This window comes from Sus scrofa, chromosome 11, assembly GCF_054392235.1.
Source record: "Sus scrofa isolate SSC_HxYL_T2T_F1_AM1 chromosome 11, Sscrofa_HxYL_maternal_Yorkshire_Landrace_v2.0, whole genome shotgun sequence".
Classification (NCBI taxonomy): Eukaryota; Metazoa; Chordata; class Mammalia; order Artiodactyla; family Suidae; genus Sus; species Sus scrofa.
The window spans coordinates 9219942-9236438 of record NC_139393.1 but is presented as its reverse complement, the minus strand read 5'-3'; the positions used below and the strand labels follow the sequence as shown (position 1 = coordinate 9236438).

The 16497-nt window shown below is 44.0% G+C and overlaps 1 protein-coding gene across 10 annotated transcripts in view; it reads right to left on the bottom strand.

Annotated features, from left to right (window-relative positions):
- The window catches only part of FRY (FRY microtubule binding protein), a 421192-nt gene that overhangs the window by 170585 nt on the left and 234110 nt on the right, over nt 1-16497 (bottom strand). For all 10 annotated transcript variants that reach the window (XM_084981419.1, XM_084981420.1, XM_084981421.1 and 7 more), the window contains one exon: nt 5485-5538. In XM_084981419.1, coding sequence (XP_084837545.1) covers nt 5485-5538 — 54 coding nt within the window. The remainder of the gene's footprint in view (nt 1-5484; nt 5539-16497) is intronic.

Below are 16497 nucleotides of genomic sequence, written 5' to 3'. Positions count from 1 at the left end.
ATCGTACTGCTCTGTAACCCCAGCACTTTGCACAGGACCCAGCAAGCTCCGGGCCCTTAATGTTTGCTAGACTGAATGGGAATGCTTCCAAATCATGATTGAAAACTAGTCACCTTTCGTTTCTCCTTCTCTCAACCAATATTGATTCTTCTTAAATAATGCACTTACCATCATTCTTTCTTTCTAGTCCCACTGTCTCTATTTTATTATTATTTTTTTTTAGGGCTGCACCTGTGGCATAGGGAAGTTCCCAGGCTAGGTGACAAATGAGAGCTGCAGCTGCCAGCCTACACCACAGCCCCAGCAACATGGGATCTGATCCGTGTCTGTGACTTATACCACAGCCCACGGCAATGCCGGATTCTTAACCCACTGATCGAGGCCAGGGATTGAACCCTCATCCTCATGGGTGCTAGCTGGGTTCTTAACCTGCGGAGCCACAAGGGCAACTCTTCCATTTTTTTTTTTTGGCTGAGCCTGAGGTTCCTGGCTCAGCAGAAGTTCCTGGGCCAGGAATTGTACCTGTGCCACAGGAGTGACCAGAGAGAGCCACAGCAGTGACAACACTGGATCCTTAACTTGCTGAGCCACTAGTGAATGCCCCACGATCTCCATTTTAGACCGGGCCCTTTGAGCCTCAAATCTTTAACTAACCGCCTCAACTCCCAAAATGCCTCCAGGCGTTAGGATCTCTCCATTCATGAGCACCGGTTCCTGGGGTTCAACATCAAGTCTCCTCTTTGAGCTCTTTGATGCTATTCTGCAGGCTAAGGCCTCACCCACAGGCATCAAGTTCTTGCATGATCTTATCCCTTCCTGGAATGCACAGACAATATCTTTACATCTCTTTGTCCCACACAGGGCTCTGTGTGTATGTACACACACACACACACACACTTAATAAATGTTTGCTAAAATAAACGACTTTATTGTTTATTTTAAACAATATCAGGATGAATGTTCATTTAATTTCTATGTGCCAATTTAGAACAAATTCGTGGCAGTATACATTTTCAAAATGCTGTTAGAAATCTCATCTGCCCTTATTAATTCTCATGACTGTATGACTTTCTCACTGGCAGGACCTGGGAGCCCTCCCAGGCTCCGGAGCAGAGGGCAGAGCTTGCTCTCCTGGGGTCTAGACCAGGCTTGCTCCTTCCCCTGGGAGGTTCCTTACTAGCCTGAGGTTACAATGTATCTCATTACATCTTTCTTTTTGTCTCTCCCACGGGACCGGGGGCCTCTCCAGGGCAGGCACGAGGCTTCCTTCGTGGTTATTTCCACAAGCTGGCATAATGCTCGGCGCATGGCTGCCACAGAGGAAGGGCTGTGTCAGAACGGGTCAAGTTCATGTTCATAGAATTTATAAAAAGTGAAATTCTGGGAGTGAGGGCACAAATCCCCAGCTCTTCAATAGATGAATCAGTCACAGGTATGATTTTCCCTCCCACTAATAACGAGCTTCAAAAAATTAACCCTGTTGAGACACCTTTTTTTTTTTTTTGGTCTTTTTTAGGGCCCCACCCATGGCATATGGAAGTTCCCAGGCTAGAGGTCAAATCAGACCTATAGCTGCCAGCCTATGACACAGCCACAGCAACAGGGGATCCAAGCCATGTCTGTGACCTACACCACAGTTCACGGCAATGCCAGATCCTTAACTCACTGAGTGAGGCCAGGGATCGAACTTGCGTCCTCAAGGATACGAGTCTGGGTTTGCTATCACTGAGCCACAGCGGGAACGCCGAGACATCTTGTCATTTAGGAAACAGCAGGGGTTCTTTCCTAGATCTATTCTATACAAGGTTAGATGGTAATTCGGTTAAATTAAGAGCTGTTAAACCAAGAGTTAATGAAATAGAAAAGAAAGAGAAAAGAAAACTTAAGGAAACAGGAAGTTTGAACCACTAAATATATATGTTTTCAAATTCAAACTGGAAAATTGACAAATTCTAGGAGATTTCCACAGTGGAAAAAAAGAGGTACAGTATGTATATAGCACTCTTTCCTGGGAATTTTGACAAAAACAGGCTAAATCATACCTAGTAGAGACAGGTAGTATCCATTCTTCTCTTCTTTAGTTATAAAATACCTCATTTTTAGATGCACACATGGTTGCCCCACATGAAATGTCCTATCTTTCTCCCAGGTCCGTGTGGCCATGTGATCAAGCTCTAGCCAACTGGACCTAAGCAGAAGTGCTGTGTGCAGTATAGGATGTTCTGGGTTTTGTTTATTTGCTCTTTTTATATATAATTTTTTTTCCATTTCTCATTCCTGCTGCCTGGAATACTGATGTTATGTAAGCCATACGCAGGAAAACAAAAATACAAAGATCCAGGACTGCTCTTCTTTGTATTTCTTGAATGTCAGGCAGAAGTCAACTTTCTCTTTCAAGCCACTGTTATTTTACGTGCCATTTTCAGTCAGATCTAATCTTAACAGGTACATAATCTCAGAGCCTTTACCTATTGAAAACTGCCGTCTAAATTCTCACCAACTTAGTTTTTAAAAATGCAAGCATGTTACAGAGTCAGAAGCACCAGCTTCATCATCAGAACATACAGATTTTGGCCTTGGTGCCTTCAGGCTTCAGTCCTATAATATTGGCCCACATCTCTGGGACTCATTTCCATGAAATGTCATACAGAGAAGATATGATGACACCTTCTCTTGGGCTTGTTGGAAGTTGGGTACCGCCACTGAGAGAATATGTGAGAGGGGCTGGGTAAATTATAAAGCAGTATGTGAGGTTATTTTTGTTTTTTGTTTTTGCTTCTGATTGGACAAAAATGAATCATGGGCTGGTCAGGTGGAGGAGTCAACAGGGCCACCCAGGCTCCAGCTCTGAAAGCACAGAAGCCCAGCTCTCTTTAGCCCGTCCCTCATGCCAGGGACATTTAAATGGGGGAAATTGATATAAAATCTTCTCTAAACAGGGACCTGTTGTCTGCTGTCCACAGGGTGTCCTTAGCATGGGGCCACTCTACTGGTCAGCACTAAATAAATGTCACTTCTGCTGCTCCCCAAGCAGTCCTAGAGTCCAGAACACCAAGCTCCTCCCTCATAGATGGACCCCTGGGGGAATCCAGAGGAACACCTTCCGGCTTGGAATCAGAATCAGGGGAATTACAGAACCTGGACATTTGCTATAAAGCACTAAGAGAGCCTGATACATTCCAGCCTTGCCAACAGAACCACAGTTCTCATCATTTGCCGTTGAAATGGTGGACGGGCTCTTTAAAGGTGACTTAGCTGATTTTTTTTTTCTTCATTGAATCCGCAGGGAAACCAATATTAGTTGTTTCCTTTTGGCCCAGGAGGCAACCTACAGACTTGGTAGGTGGCCATCTCTTGGGGTTCATGTGTCAATTATGATTTTACAATCAGAGGATAATCTTCAGTGCCTTATTTGAAAGTCCTCGTGGCCATCTCAGTATCAGTTCACTCCTAAAGCATCTTAAATACACAGAGAGGTGCTAGGAGCTGTGCTTCTGAAGCATCGGCATGCGTGTGGGGTCACCTTGGGATCTTGTTAAGCTGCAGAGGTTGGCTTGGTAGATTGGGGCAGGGCAGACTCTGCATTTCAACATTTTGAGCAGCAAGGCTGAAAGTAGTATTGTTAATTAAGTGGCAAAGTTGGGATTTAAACCCAGGTCGGTCTACTTCCAAAGTCTCTCTCTTTTTCACGATACTGAAATGCAGAAATAGAGTGCTGACTAATAAATGAGAAACTGTGTTGAAGCCACATTATTTGGGATACCTATTATCTGCAAGGTTAAAATAATAAAAGTACATTATTAAGCTGGCAGAAAAAAAAACCTCTTTTTTTTTTGAAGAAAGAACAGTAATAATCTAACAGGATAGAGACAAAGACTACAAAACAGAGTGAAAATTACGGAAAACAGATCCTAAGTATTTACATTCTTTTGTTGTTGTTGTTGTTGTTGCTGTTGCTGCTATTTCTTGGGCCGCTCCCGCGGCATATGGAGGTTCCCAGGCTAGGGGTTGAATCAGAGCTGTAGCCACTGGCCTACGCCAGAGCCACAGCAATGCGGGATCCGAGCCGCATCTGCAACCTACACCACAGCTCACGGCAACGCCGGATGGTTAACCCACTGAGCAAGGGCAGGGACCGAACCCGCAACCTCATGGTTCCTAGTCGGATTCATTAACCACTGCGCCACGACGGGAACTCCAGTATTTACCTTCTTAAAGAGGCAAGAAAGAGCCACACTTGCCCCATTTCCAAGTGACCTGACACACTCATCCCAGGCCCCTGATCTCCCAAGCAGAGCCAGGTGACAGTGACTAAGGCTAACAGGACAAGAGAAGACAGCTCCAGGACAGAGAGACACGAAGCCCACTCTGCATTCAGCAGTGTTCCAGAAAACAGCCAGCTCTGCCATCCACAGATGGCAAAGCCAGAGCCACCTCTGCCTCCCGAGACTGGCCTCGAGTGCAAACTTGTGAAGTCTCCCTTAGCCAACAGCTCACACGATAGAAAAAGGAGGATTTTGTATCTGCAGCCAATCCTTATATTTTTGGAGCAAACAAGTCTAGACTTCAACGGCCAGAGAATCTGCCTGCCGATGCCACACTGAAGGCAACTAGAAGGCGCTGGAGCAAGTGTACTCCTGCCTGTCCCCTTAAGACGATAAACCCCCCAGAGTATTAGATGAGGCCATGGTGCACCCAGCAGGATTCTGTCTCTGCCGCTGGCACCAAATGAGGTTTTTAAAGATCACGCTGTCCTTTGTCATTAACTACCGCAGTTTAGGAAACACCAGAAACACATCTCCCACCTCCTCTGGTGGCTGGTTACCCATCTTTCTAAATTCACCTAAAGCCCTCCCGAAGTGACAGAACCAACTGTTGAGAGTTGGAGGTCCTTTTACTAAGTCTTGATCTATTTTCAAAGGACTCCCTGTGTATTTTCTCCGTCATCACTTGTTTTGTTCATCCATCACTTTCTCTACTAGAATCTAAATTACCGTGTTGTTTTATAATTATTGCTCAGGTGGTTTCTCTCTCACAGGCTTGTGAATTCTCGAAGGGCTAAATTTGGTCCAAGATTTTGGACCACCAGTGCCTAGCGATGCGTCGAGCAAATAGCTGACATTTAATAAAATGCTGGATGAAAACGTTGAGTAAGCTGCAGGGCAGGGATCTGATCATCACATGGTACCATTTATTCAGAAGAATCTTTTTTTGAATGGATGTTCCTTTATCTTTTCTCAGTTCCTGAGAAAGAACACCCAGCAAACAACCACGTGAGGATGCTATTATTTCAACACGTCCATTCTTTCGGATTCAATTCAAGAGACATTTACTGAACATCTACTATTTGCCATCACTGTAAAAGCTGCAGGACACCTGAGATCACACGTATCCTCTCTGAGCAAATTCATCCATACACCATAGCGAGCATTCATTTTGAAATAAATGAAAACTAGTATATGACATATGTAATATATTACGTACTTGATCAAACTGGGGGTCTTCTCCACGTTGTAGAGATTTTGTCAATGGTTTTTCCTAGAAAGAAATACATACAAGAAAAATTACTAGAGGCACTTAAATATTACAAAAAATGCCACTATTGTTGCAATTTTTTCTCATCTATTTCTCCCTTAGTGGAATGAAGAGATGCTAGTTTTCAGATGATTGAGAAACGGTTCTTTACTGCGTGATCATTACCACCTGGATTTTTTTTTTTTTTTTTTGCTTTTTTAGGGTCCAACCCACAGTGTATGGGAGGTCCTAGGCTAGTGGTCAAACCGGAGCTACAGCTGCCGGCGTACACCGCAGTGACAGCAACTTGGGAGCCGAGCCGAATCTGCGACCTACACCACAATTCACGGCAACGCTGGATCCCTGACCCACTGAGCAAGGCCAGGGATTGAACCCACAATCCCATGAATACTCGTCCGATGTTCAGATTTGTTTCCACTGAGCCACGATGGGAACTCCACCTGCAGGATTCTTGCTACTTATCCTCACATACACCCTTTTGACCAAGACATTAAAAATCTGATGCTATAAGTGGTGCTGTGTTTTCAATCGAAACCACAAAATAAAATAAGGGAATGTGTGTGAAAAATTTTAGTACTTATCTTAGGACTTGACAGATAATAAGAAGTTGAAAATGATACGCTATTTCAGGTCCCTAGATTTAGAAACAAAATAAGATCTGACTATTAGTCTGGTGTTGCGGGGCAGCCGGCCAACCATACACTTAGCAGATGTGATCAGTGAATCTTGAGCGTGTTATTATGACCTGTGACACATGCACGTCTCTGCAAGAATAATCTGCGTAGTGACAGAGGCCGACAGAAATTTATTTTCCTAATTGTCATGCCTTTGTTTACACTGGAAAGCCTTAACTGACTTTCCAGGAGGGCATTTTATCATTATTTATCCTTATCTGTATCTTTTTTGGGCAGATTGGAAGGTAATACTGACCCAAATTTCATTTAGGATTAGAAACCACACAGAAGTTATATATCAAAAAATAATGTTGGGAGTTCCCATTGTGGCTCAGTGGTAACGAACCTGACTAGTATCCATGAGGATTCAGGTTTGATCCCTGGCCTCAGTGGGTTAAAGGATTTGGCGTTGCTGTGATTATTAGCTTGGTTTAGGTTGCATACATAGCTTGGATTTGGGGTTACTGGGGCCATGGTGTAAGCCAGTGGCAACAGCTCCCATTCAACCCCTAGCCTGGAACTTCCATGCACCATAGGTGTGGCCCCCTTGCAAAAAAAAGTTAGACTTTAGGCAATGCAGGTGTCCTAGAAAGAGTCCATTTCTATTTTGCTGACTGCACAGACTCTTTCCCTAGCTCGTTTCCCCAAACTTCTCCACTGAAAAGATGAAGTTTACCCAAGGCAGATGCGAGCCCCACTCCCACCCCACAGAGTCTTGTTCTTTAAGAGACGCATGGGCTGGGCTCAGTCTGGGCATTTGAAGCTTTACCAGAAACCACTTGAATTAACTGCTCTGCCTCATTTGCAAAATACATAGCTTCAAAACACCTATTCATCTACATAAAGAGAATGGTGCATTCTTAAAGGCTCATCAGCATTTTCTCTTCAAAGTATATTGTCTTGAACATACAGGTGGGAGAGTGGATCCCCACATGTAGGTAAGAACAGGGCAGAACAGCTAAAGAAGCAACGGATTCCAGTGAATTCTACAAGGAGACAACTTCAGCGAATAAGCTGTGCAGGATTTCCTGTGTATGTGAGGTTATAAGGTCATCTGAAGTTCACTGTAAAACCAAAACAGGGTGGGGGAAAAACTGTAATTGTAATGTATACATGTAAGGATAACCTGACCCCCTTGCTGTACAGTGGCAAAAGAAAAAAAAAAAAAAAAAGAAAAAAGAAATTAAAAGAGAAAAAAAAAAAAAACAAAAAAAAAAAACCCAAAACACAAATATGAAAATTAAAAAAGTGAAAACAGGAGTTCCTGTCGTGGCTCAGAGGAAATGAATCTGACTAGTATCCATGAGGACATGGGTTCGATCCCTGGCCTCAATGAGTGGGTTAAAAGGATCTGGTGTTGCCATGAGCTGCGGTGTAGGTCGCTGATGCAGCTCGGATCTGGCACCGCTGTGACTGTGGCGTAGGCCAGAGGCTACAGCTCTGATTCGACCCCTAGCCTGGGAACTGCTGCAGGTGTGGCTCTCAAAAAAGAAAAAAAAAGTGAAAACAGGTGGTGTCAGGTCCCACAAACATCTTTGGGGAACAAACATCTCTTTTCAATGTTTTATTTCCTCCTTGCTCAACAGGAGGCCTCACCATGTGTTAAATGCTCGCTGGGGTAGAATGCTGACAGAGGAGCACTTCCGGCCATTGGGGAGCAGAGCCGGAAGTGTCACTAGGAGTGTTAGCTAGACTCGCTCCCTATTCAGATCCCAGCCGCACTGTCCCTCCTCAAGGCAGCCCTTCTCTGCATCCTCTCCAAAGGCCTGGTCTACAGCCCTCCCACCCTCCTTCCCTGCCTGCAAAGCTCTGGACACTCCTCCTTTCACGGCACTTCCCAGGGAGTAAAGTCACTTCACACTGCGGAATCGTGCTGACTGCCACCCCCACTAGACCATAAGCTCCTGAAACCTAAGACCCCCTGTCTGTTTCTCGCAGTTACAGGACTTGGTAGTGGCTAAACATCTGCCAAATGAATCAAAGCTCCAGGCTAAAGACATCCAGTTTCTTCAACTATGAGATCCTCTTATTTGTGTGTGTGTGTTGTGTTGTAAGTTAAAGAAAGTTTTAAATGTATTTTTCATTGTGGCAAAAATAGGTAACACAAGATTTACCATTCTGATGATTTTTTTTTTTTTTTTTTTGTCTTTTGTCTTTTTGTCTTTTGTTGTTGTTGTTGTTGCTATTTCCTGGGCCGCTCCCGCGGCATATGGAGGTTCCCAGGCTAGGGGTTGAATCGGAGCTGTAGCCACCGGCCTACGCCAGAGCCACAGCAACGCGGGATCCGAGCCGCGTCTGCAACCTACACCACAGCTCACGGCAACGCCGGATCGTTAACCCACTGAGCAAGGGCAGGGACCGAACCCGCAACCTCATGGTTCCTAGTCGGATTCGTTAACCACTGCGCCAGGACGGGAACTCCATTCTGATGATTTTTAAATGTACTCTTCTGCAACATCAGGTACATTTACAATGTTCAACCCTCACCACGCTCTAATTTATGAGGTCTCCTTTTAATGTCAAGCAATTTCAAGAAATTCCCAACCACAATATAAATTGGTACAACCACCATGGAACGCAGTATGGAGGTTCCCCAGAAAACTCAATACAGAACCACTGTATGATCCAGCAATCCCCCTCCTGGGCATATATCTGGATCGAACTGCAATACAAAAAGATACATGCACCCCTGTGTTCACAGCAGCACTATTCACAATAGCCAAGACATGGAAGCAACCTAAATGCCCATGGATGAATGGATGACGAAGATGAATGGATTAAGGAGACACGGTGCATATATACAATGGAATACTACTCAGCCATAAAAAGAACAAAATAATGCCATGTGCTGCAACATGGATGAAGCAAGCAATTATCATGCCAAATTAAGTGAGTCAGAAGGAGAAAGACAAATACTATATGGTATCACTTATATGTGAAATCTAAACTATGGCACAAGTGGGAGTTCCTGTTGTGGCACAGCAGAAACAAATCCGACTAGGAACCATGAGGTTGTGGGTTCGATTTCTGACCTCACTCAGTGGGTTAAGGATTCTGCATTGCTGTGGCTATGGCATAGGCTGGCAGCTACAGCTCTGATTTGACCTCTAGCCTGGGAACGTCCATATGCCATGGGTATGGCCCTAAAAAGCAAAAAAAAAAAAAAAAAAAAAAATATATATATATATATATACATATATATATGTGTGTGTGTGTGTGTGTATGAATATATATGGAAAACGGGGATAATCTATATGGGAGACAGTAACAGACTCAGCCAAAAGATAACAGCTGACACACATGAGGATCTGTAGGCTCTCGCGTTAAGTCAGCAGTCCATACCTTGGGAACCTGTGATCCTTCTTTCATCCTGAATGATGAGATCCTGTCCCGGGGGGGAAGGAAAGTGACTATGTCCACCACAGTCTGGCATGTCCCATGCCTAAAGGCCATTTTTTTCCCCAACACTAAGTGGATGGGCATGCTGACAAGATATTTTACGCTTACACATATTTTCATAGAAATAAAGGAAATAACCTCTGGCAAGCTTCACTTTCTCTAGCAGCAACGTTGATTCAGTAAGTTGTTGCCCTACTCAAAGTCAAGTCCATGAGCCAATTACCTGAGTTTCACGCATCCATAAAACAGCATACCTCTACACGAAGTTCCCCCGAACTATTTTTACACAAATATGCTGCCTCATCATATTCTTCGAAGACTTAGTTTAAATGTCACTTCCAAGATGAAGCCATTCCCCACTCTTCCCAGGCAGTCATCTGTTAGTTGTCACAGGGCAGTTTGCATCTGTTCTTATCAGCATTCCCACTGTGTTGTAACCTGTCCATCTCCCCACACTCCTAGCACGGAGTTGAATTATCAGGGTTGATTAACTGTATATTTTCCCTTCCATGTTGAAAGATAACTGTGGGCACAGACACTGAAGTTCACATTTTAATGTCCACAAGATTAATCTCTGCATCAACACAGATTTTATCAGTGTAGGAAGGTTAAAGAGGACACTGAGGAAGACACAATCACGCTGGCTAAAAAGTAAAAAGAAGGAAGGAAGGCGAGAGGGAGGCTAACTTCCTCAAGCTTAGTGGAGAACCACCTGAATACAGGGCAAAAAAGAGAAAAAAGAGAACTGTCTGGATATATGCCCAAGAGTGGGATTGCTGGGTCCTATGGTAGTTCTATGTATAGTTTTCCAGGGTACCTCCATACTGTTCTCCATAGTGGTTGTACCAGCTTACATCCCAGCAACAGTGCAGAAGGGTTCCCTTTTCTCCACACCCCTTCCAGCATTTGTGATTTGTAGACTTAGTAATGATGGCCATTCTGACTGGTGTGAGGTGGTACCTCCTAGTAGTTTGGATTTGCATTTCTCTCATCATCAGGGATGTTGAGCATTTTTTCATGTGCTTATTGGCCATCTGGTTATCTTCTTTGGAGAAATGTCTACTCAGGTCTTTTGCCCATTTTTCACTTGGGTTGGTGACAGAACACTGTAACCCCAGCTATAATGGAAAAACATAAAAATCATAAAAACAAAAGACAGAGGGAGAACTGGTGTAGAGTGGTTCTACTTGAGGTTATCCAGGAAAAGATCCGCGTATGGAATCCAAGGTCTGCACATTCAAGAGAGCTTGGTTCTCAAAGAGCATTACATGAATAGCAAAATGAAGTCAATTCAGAATAAACAATGGGTATCTAAAGAACAAGCAGAAACAGACTGTAATGCTGGAGGCTCAAAATAATGGTTTCACTTGTCCAACAAGAACACTCTATATACTTTACAAATTTGTCTTCGTATTTTAGTGCAAATTTACTTCTTCACTAAAGGTTCATTCGTTGAATTGAATGTTTGTTTTTCCAAAATCGATCTAAACTCCCCCAAAACTTTGAGGTAATGAATCCCTGAAAATTCTCAGGACTCCAAAACTGGGAGACCTGAGCCTGGGACTCGACCTTGCCCAGAAGCTCCAGCTCACTGGGTGACAGGGAACAGAAGAGGTGGGCAAACCGAAAACATCTGGAGACCTGACATTGAACATCTGGAGTTGCCAACAGCACAAGGAGAGAAAAACAGACCCTTAAGTCCCTTCAGATGAGCGCCAAGACTATGGAAGAGTTGTGACCCCAAAAAACCCCCTCTGAACCGAACCAAGGCTTTAGATGTCACTTCCAATTGTCCAACTTTCAGGAAACAGAGGAGTTAGGAAGGGGGAGAAGGCTGTGTTCTACTAAGCCACAGGGATGCAGTCAGTATGATCCAGAATGAAGGAAACCGAAGAAAGACATTTCTTCAATAAAAAATTTCAAGGAACAGAAAATGCAAGTGGATCCCCAAGATTTTTTTTTGAAAAAGGCTATTGTACAAGGTGGATCCTCTCTGGATCCCGATTCCAATAACCTGCGAGGAGACAGCATGGCATTCATGCGACTCCTGGTGACTTGAATATTTATATTTGATGATGTTCTGGGGTTATTTTAATTTTTTAGGTGTGGTGAAAAGGAATCTTTATCTTTTACAGAGACATGCTGAAATACTCAGAGACTAAATGATATGGTTTCTAGTATGTGTTTCAAATAATATTGAGGCAAGGTGCCAGGAGCGTAACCAACTGGCCAGGAGTGTTGAGAACTGCTGGAGTGATCACAGCGTTCACCACGCAGTCTCCGCATCTTAGTATATGTTTGAAGTTCTCCATTAAAAAACCAAACAAGGAGGTCCCATTGCGGGGCCTAGCAGGTTAAGAACCCAACCCATGAAGATATGGGTTCGATCCCTGGCCTCACTCAATGGGTTAGGGATCTGGTGTGGCTGCAAGCTGTGCCTGGGATCTGGCATTGCTGTGGCTGGGAACTTCCACATGCCACAGGTGTGGCCCTAAGAAGAAAACAAACAAACAAACAAACAAATCAAACAAGGGAGTTCCCTCTGTGGAGCAGGGGGTTAAGGACCTGGCATTGCCACAGCTGCAGCTTGGATGCATTCCCTGACCCAGGAACTTCCATATGCCTTGGAGGTGGCCAAAAAAAGAAAAATGAGCAAACAAAAGCTAACAACAGGGGAAGATGATGTGTCTCTTCTGTTACCACCAAAAAAAAGATTTTTATGTCTCATTTTCCAATTTGGAGTAAGTCCCCTAAACTGATTCCGATGGCACAGACCCATCTCTTTAGCTCTCCCTAATGCTGTTGCAGCAGGAACCCCCCTACATTTCTTCCCATTTCCAGGCAGGATCTGGGGGGCAAGCCTCTTGCCTGCTGTGTGAGAAGCAAGCTGCCTTGCTCAGTCTGCACTGTTCGCGTCCCCCGAATCCAAGAGCACTGCTGTCTGGACCACCCAAGAGGGCTTGGCTCCTGGGAGGAAGAAGCCTGTAGGGGTTCAAGTCTCTCCACAGGAACAGAGCAAGGTCCCTGCGCGTGCGTCTCACACCTTGGGACGTTCCAACCTCTCCCTCCCTTAAGAAAACACAAAAACACAAACTCAAAAAGCTCTTTGTGCCCATAGCTACCTGAGAAGGCCACTGACTTCTAACTCAACTTCCAAACAGTTTTGGGGGATCCTGGCACCATGTTTCACTCTATGGTCTTTTCACACCAGGCCTCTGTGTCATCGAAGAGAAAAGACGGCCCAACACGACAGTTCGTGGCAGGTAGACAAGTCTAGAGAGAGAGTCTTAGGTATCCAGAGGTGTTTGCTTTGGGAGATAGAAAGGGCTTATTGAATAAATCACTTTCTATTTCTGAATTCTCAGTGGCCTAAAAGAATCCCCGACACACCCCCTCACAGGTAGGACTTCACTAATCTCAGTGGGTCCCAATTATTATGGTCCTTAGAGATGTGTCAATAAACATGTCACCCAGCAATGCCATGAGCGTCACTATGAGCTTATGCAATTTGTTAAATATATCACTAACCCGGCTTAGGAAGATGCTATTTTAATGCCTTTTAATTATTATATAACAGTTCAGGGCGTGGACGTTGGAACCTGAGAAACTTGACTTTGAATCCTGGGTCCCTCATTAAATCTGACTTAACCTCTCTCAGCGTCAGTTCACTTTTAGGTAAAGTAAGGATACAGGATGCCGACTACCGCACAGAATTGAGAGATGAATGCTACAGAGTACGCTGTAATTAAGAGGCATTACTGCTATTAAAATCCCTTTTTAATACCTTCAGTATTGAATTAGATAAGATTAAAATATGTAAACTCTTTCAGAATGTTCAGGAGCTGAAACCACGTTCCACCTCTTTTCCTGGGGCAACACGTACTCCTGCTAACATTAATTAAAGCTTCCATTTTGGCTTCTTGGAAGCTTCCAAATGTAACTAGCAAGCTGTATTACCGAAAGTAGGCAAGAAGTATTGCAAAGAGTTAATTGTCCCCCCTCTTAAAAAAAATGTAACATTGTTACAAGGACTTGAGTTCTTAATGTGTAATGTAGAGGAAACCTTTTAATTTAATGGTGGGATGCTACAAAAACCCCCAATTTAAAAAAACAAACACCAACTTCTCAAGTCTTGAAACTACAGGGTTTCTGATGACAAGGATGCAACAACAAGGTCCTACTGTGTGCCACAGGGAACTATATCTAATCCTGGGGAGAAACCATAATGAAAAGAACGTAAGAAGAATGTGTACATGTGTGTAAAACTCCATCACTTTGCTGCATAGCGGAAATGAATACAACACGGCAAATCAACTCTACTTCAATTAAAAAATTTAGAGAGAACACGTCTGCATAATGGACCCAGGGTTTTGATACCATCAGCAGAGAATTTTTATAATGCACATCTGTTCTGAGTAGGTTAGGAAAACTTTCCAGAGCTGAACTTCTGCAAGTGGCATCTCTTTTCTTCAGCAGAACACAGGCGGATAAATCGTGAGCTGCCCGCTTCAGAGCCGAGAGCTGTGGGTGCGACTGTTGAAATGTCACTAAAGCACTTCCTCCCAAACTCTCAGCCCAGAGCGGGTGGGCTAGCAACCCCCCCCCCAACACTGAACCAGAGGAAAATGGGGTTCAAAATAGCGCCATGCCTGACATATATTGTTTTCTTCCCATCTTGTTTGTGCCAACTTTGATTCGGCTTTGGAGACAGATCTCAGGAATAAGCCTGAGACGTCACATCTGCATGTTAACCATTTCTCCCCCAAAGTCTCTCCCTACATGAGGGGCCATCAGGGACTCGGGGTCAGAGGCATCTTGAAGATATACTCAGGTCATTTTTAATTAAAAACAAATTTATTAAAGTATAGTTGATTTACAATGTTGTGCCAATTTCTGCTAGACAGCAATGTGACCCGGTCCTGCATATACATACATTCTTTTTCTCACACTATCTTCCATCCTGTTCTATCACAAGAGATTGGATATAGTTCTCTGTGCTGTTGCATCGGGATCTCATTGCTTATCCATTCTAAACAAAAACAGTTTGCACCTACCAACCCCAACCTCCCCGTCCATCCCACTCCCTCGGCAACCGCAAGTCTGTCCTCCATGGCTGTACCCGGGTCACTTTGATTACCTGCAGAGATCACGGAACTTCTGGCAGAGGACTGAGCCCCCTTGGTGGTGAAAATGGACATCACTCCATGCTGTTTCACCTAGGTTTCTAATAAGGACTCGGGAGCACTAGGTAAACCGATTGAGATCTATGGAAGGAAAGGAGCTTAGGGAAACAGAGGACACGATGTTTCCCTTTCACCCCATTCAGCTACTAAGTGGATTTCCTTAAATGAGAAAATATATGCTGATTCTCACCCAAAAGACTGGAGAAAAATTCCAAGATCAAGAGAATGACAGAGAGTATCTCCAATCAGTTAAAGGTACTAGCAAGTAAGAGGCTGCCTGGTGTTCTGTGAGATGAAACGAGAAGGTATATTCAAAATCTGCAACAGACCTTGGGCACTTTTTCTGAAAACTAAAAACTCTTGAGAAAATCTGCCCTATTTGCATCTGGCTTTGCACATTTCACAGAAGCCGGTTTCTCTGCCAAATGTAACAGTCCCCACTACAAATCCATTATTTGAACACTGGATGGGAAACTCCAATTAAATTCAGCTATAAAGTTAATCTTCATTTAACTGTACAAGAGAGCCACTCCACAGGCATTAAAAAACAAAACAAAACAAAAAACAAACTACAGCAGCTACCAAGAAATGTAAGATGCCACTCTGCTCATCTTTTCCTGGCTTAACATTCTATTTTGTTAGTAGTTTGGATTTTTTTTTTTTTTTTTTTTTGGTGCATGGTACGTCCACTGAGTGGACAGTGAGTGCACGTGCATGGACCTTGCCCTGAGTCCTCTGGGACCCTGCACCATCCCTCAGCTCCTCGGTCCCCAGATGTCAACTTCTCCCGCTCTCCTAGCTTTTTCTCCACTAGCCACAGGCTTAGAGCTTTTCATCTGAACACCTGCCTTCAGCATATCCACCTCTGGCTACTATTTTCTTTCATCCTTGACTCTCCAATGAGTGGTCTACGTTTCCTGCCTTGCCTTTCTCTCCTACTCTTTCTATTTTTTTTATTTTACTTTTTACTTTTAAGTGTCTTCCATTTTTAAATGAAAGTACAGTTGATTTATAAGGTTGTACCCACTTCTGCTGTACAGCAAAGGGCCACACACACTCCCTTCCTTTCCTATTCTCTTCCGTCATGGTCTATCCCAAGAGACTGGATACAGTCCTTGTGCAGTACAGTCAGACCTCACCCATTCCAAATGGAATAGTTTGCATCTACGAATCCCAACCTCCAGGTCCATCCCACGCTCTTTCCCCTACTCTTTCTTCAATCACATGTAAGCTGACTTTTCTGTCACCACCAAAAGCAGTCTCCCTGGAAGCCCAGTGACTTTCCAAATAGCAATCTGGTAGCCATTTTTTGGAACTTTCCTTTCCGTCTCTTTCAGCTGCAATGAGACATCAGTGACTCCCATCTTCCCACTCGAATCACTCCATCCCCACCTTTTCTCCTCCTCCTTCATCAGACATTCCTTCTCTGGGTCTCTCATAGGCTGGTCTTGCTCCTCCAATGTTTGCATTTCTTGTATGTATGTGTACAACAATCACTGTGCTAAACAGTAGAAATTAATACAACACTGCAAATCAACTACACTTCAAAAACAAAAACCAAAAAACTAACCCACCTTGTTCAGTTCTTAGGAAGCTGTCTTCCCAGTGAGATGTTAAGCTTTGCTGGGAGGAGAGAGGCGCAGGGATTGAACCCAGGACACAGTGGGGAAAGCATCATGTCCTAACCACTAGGCCACCAGAGACCT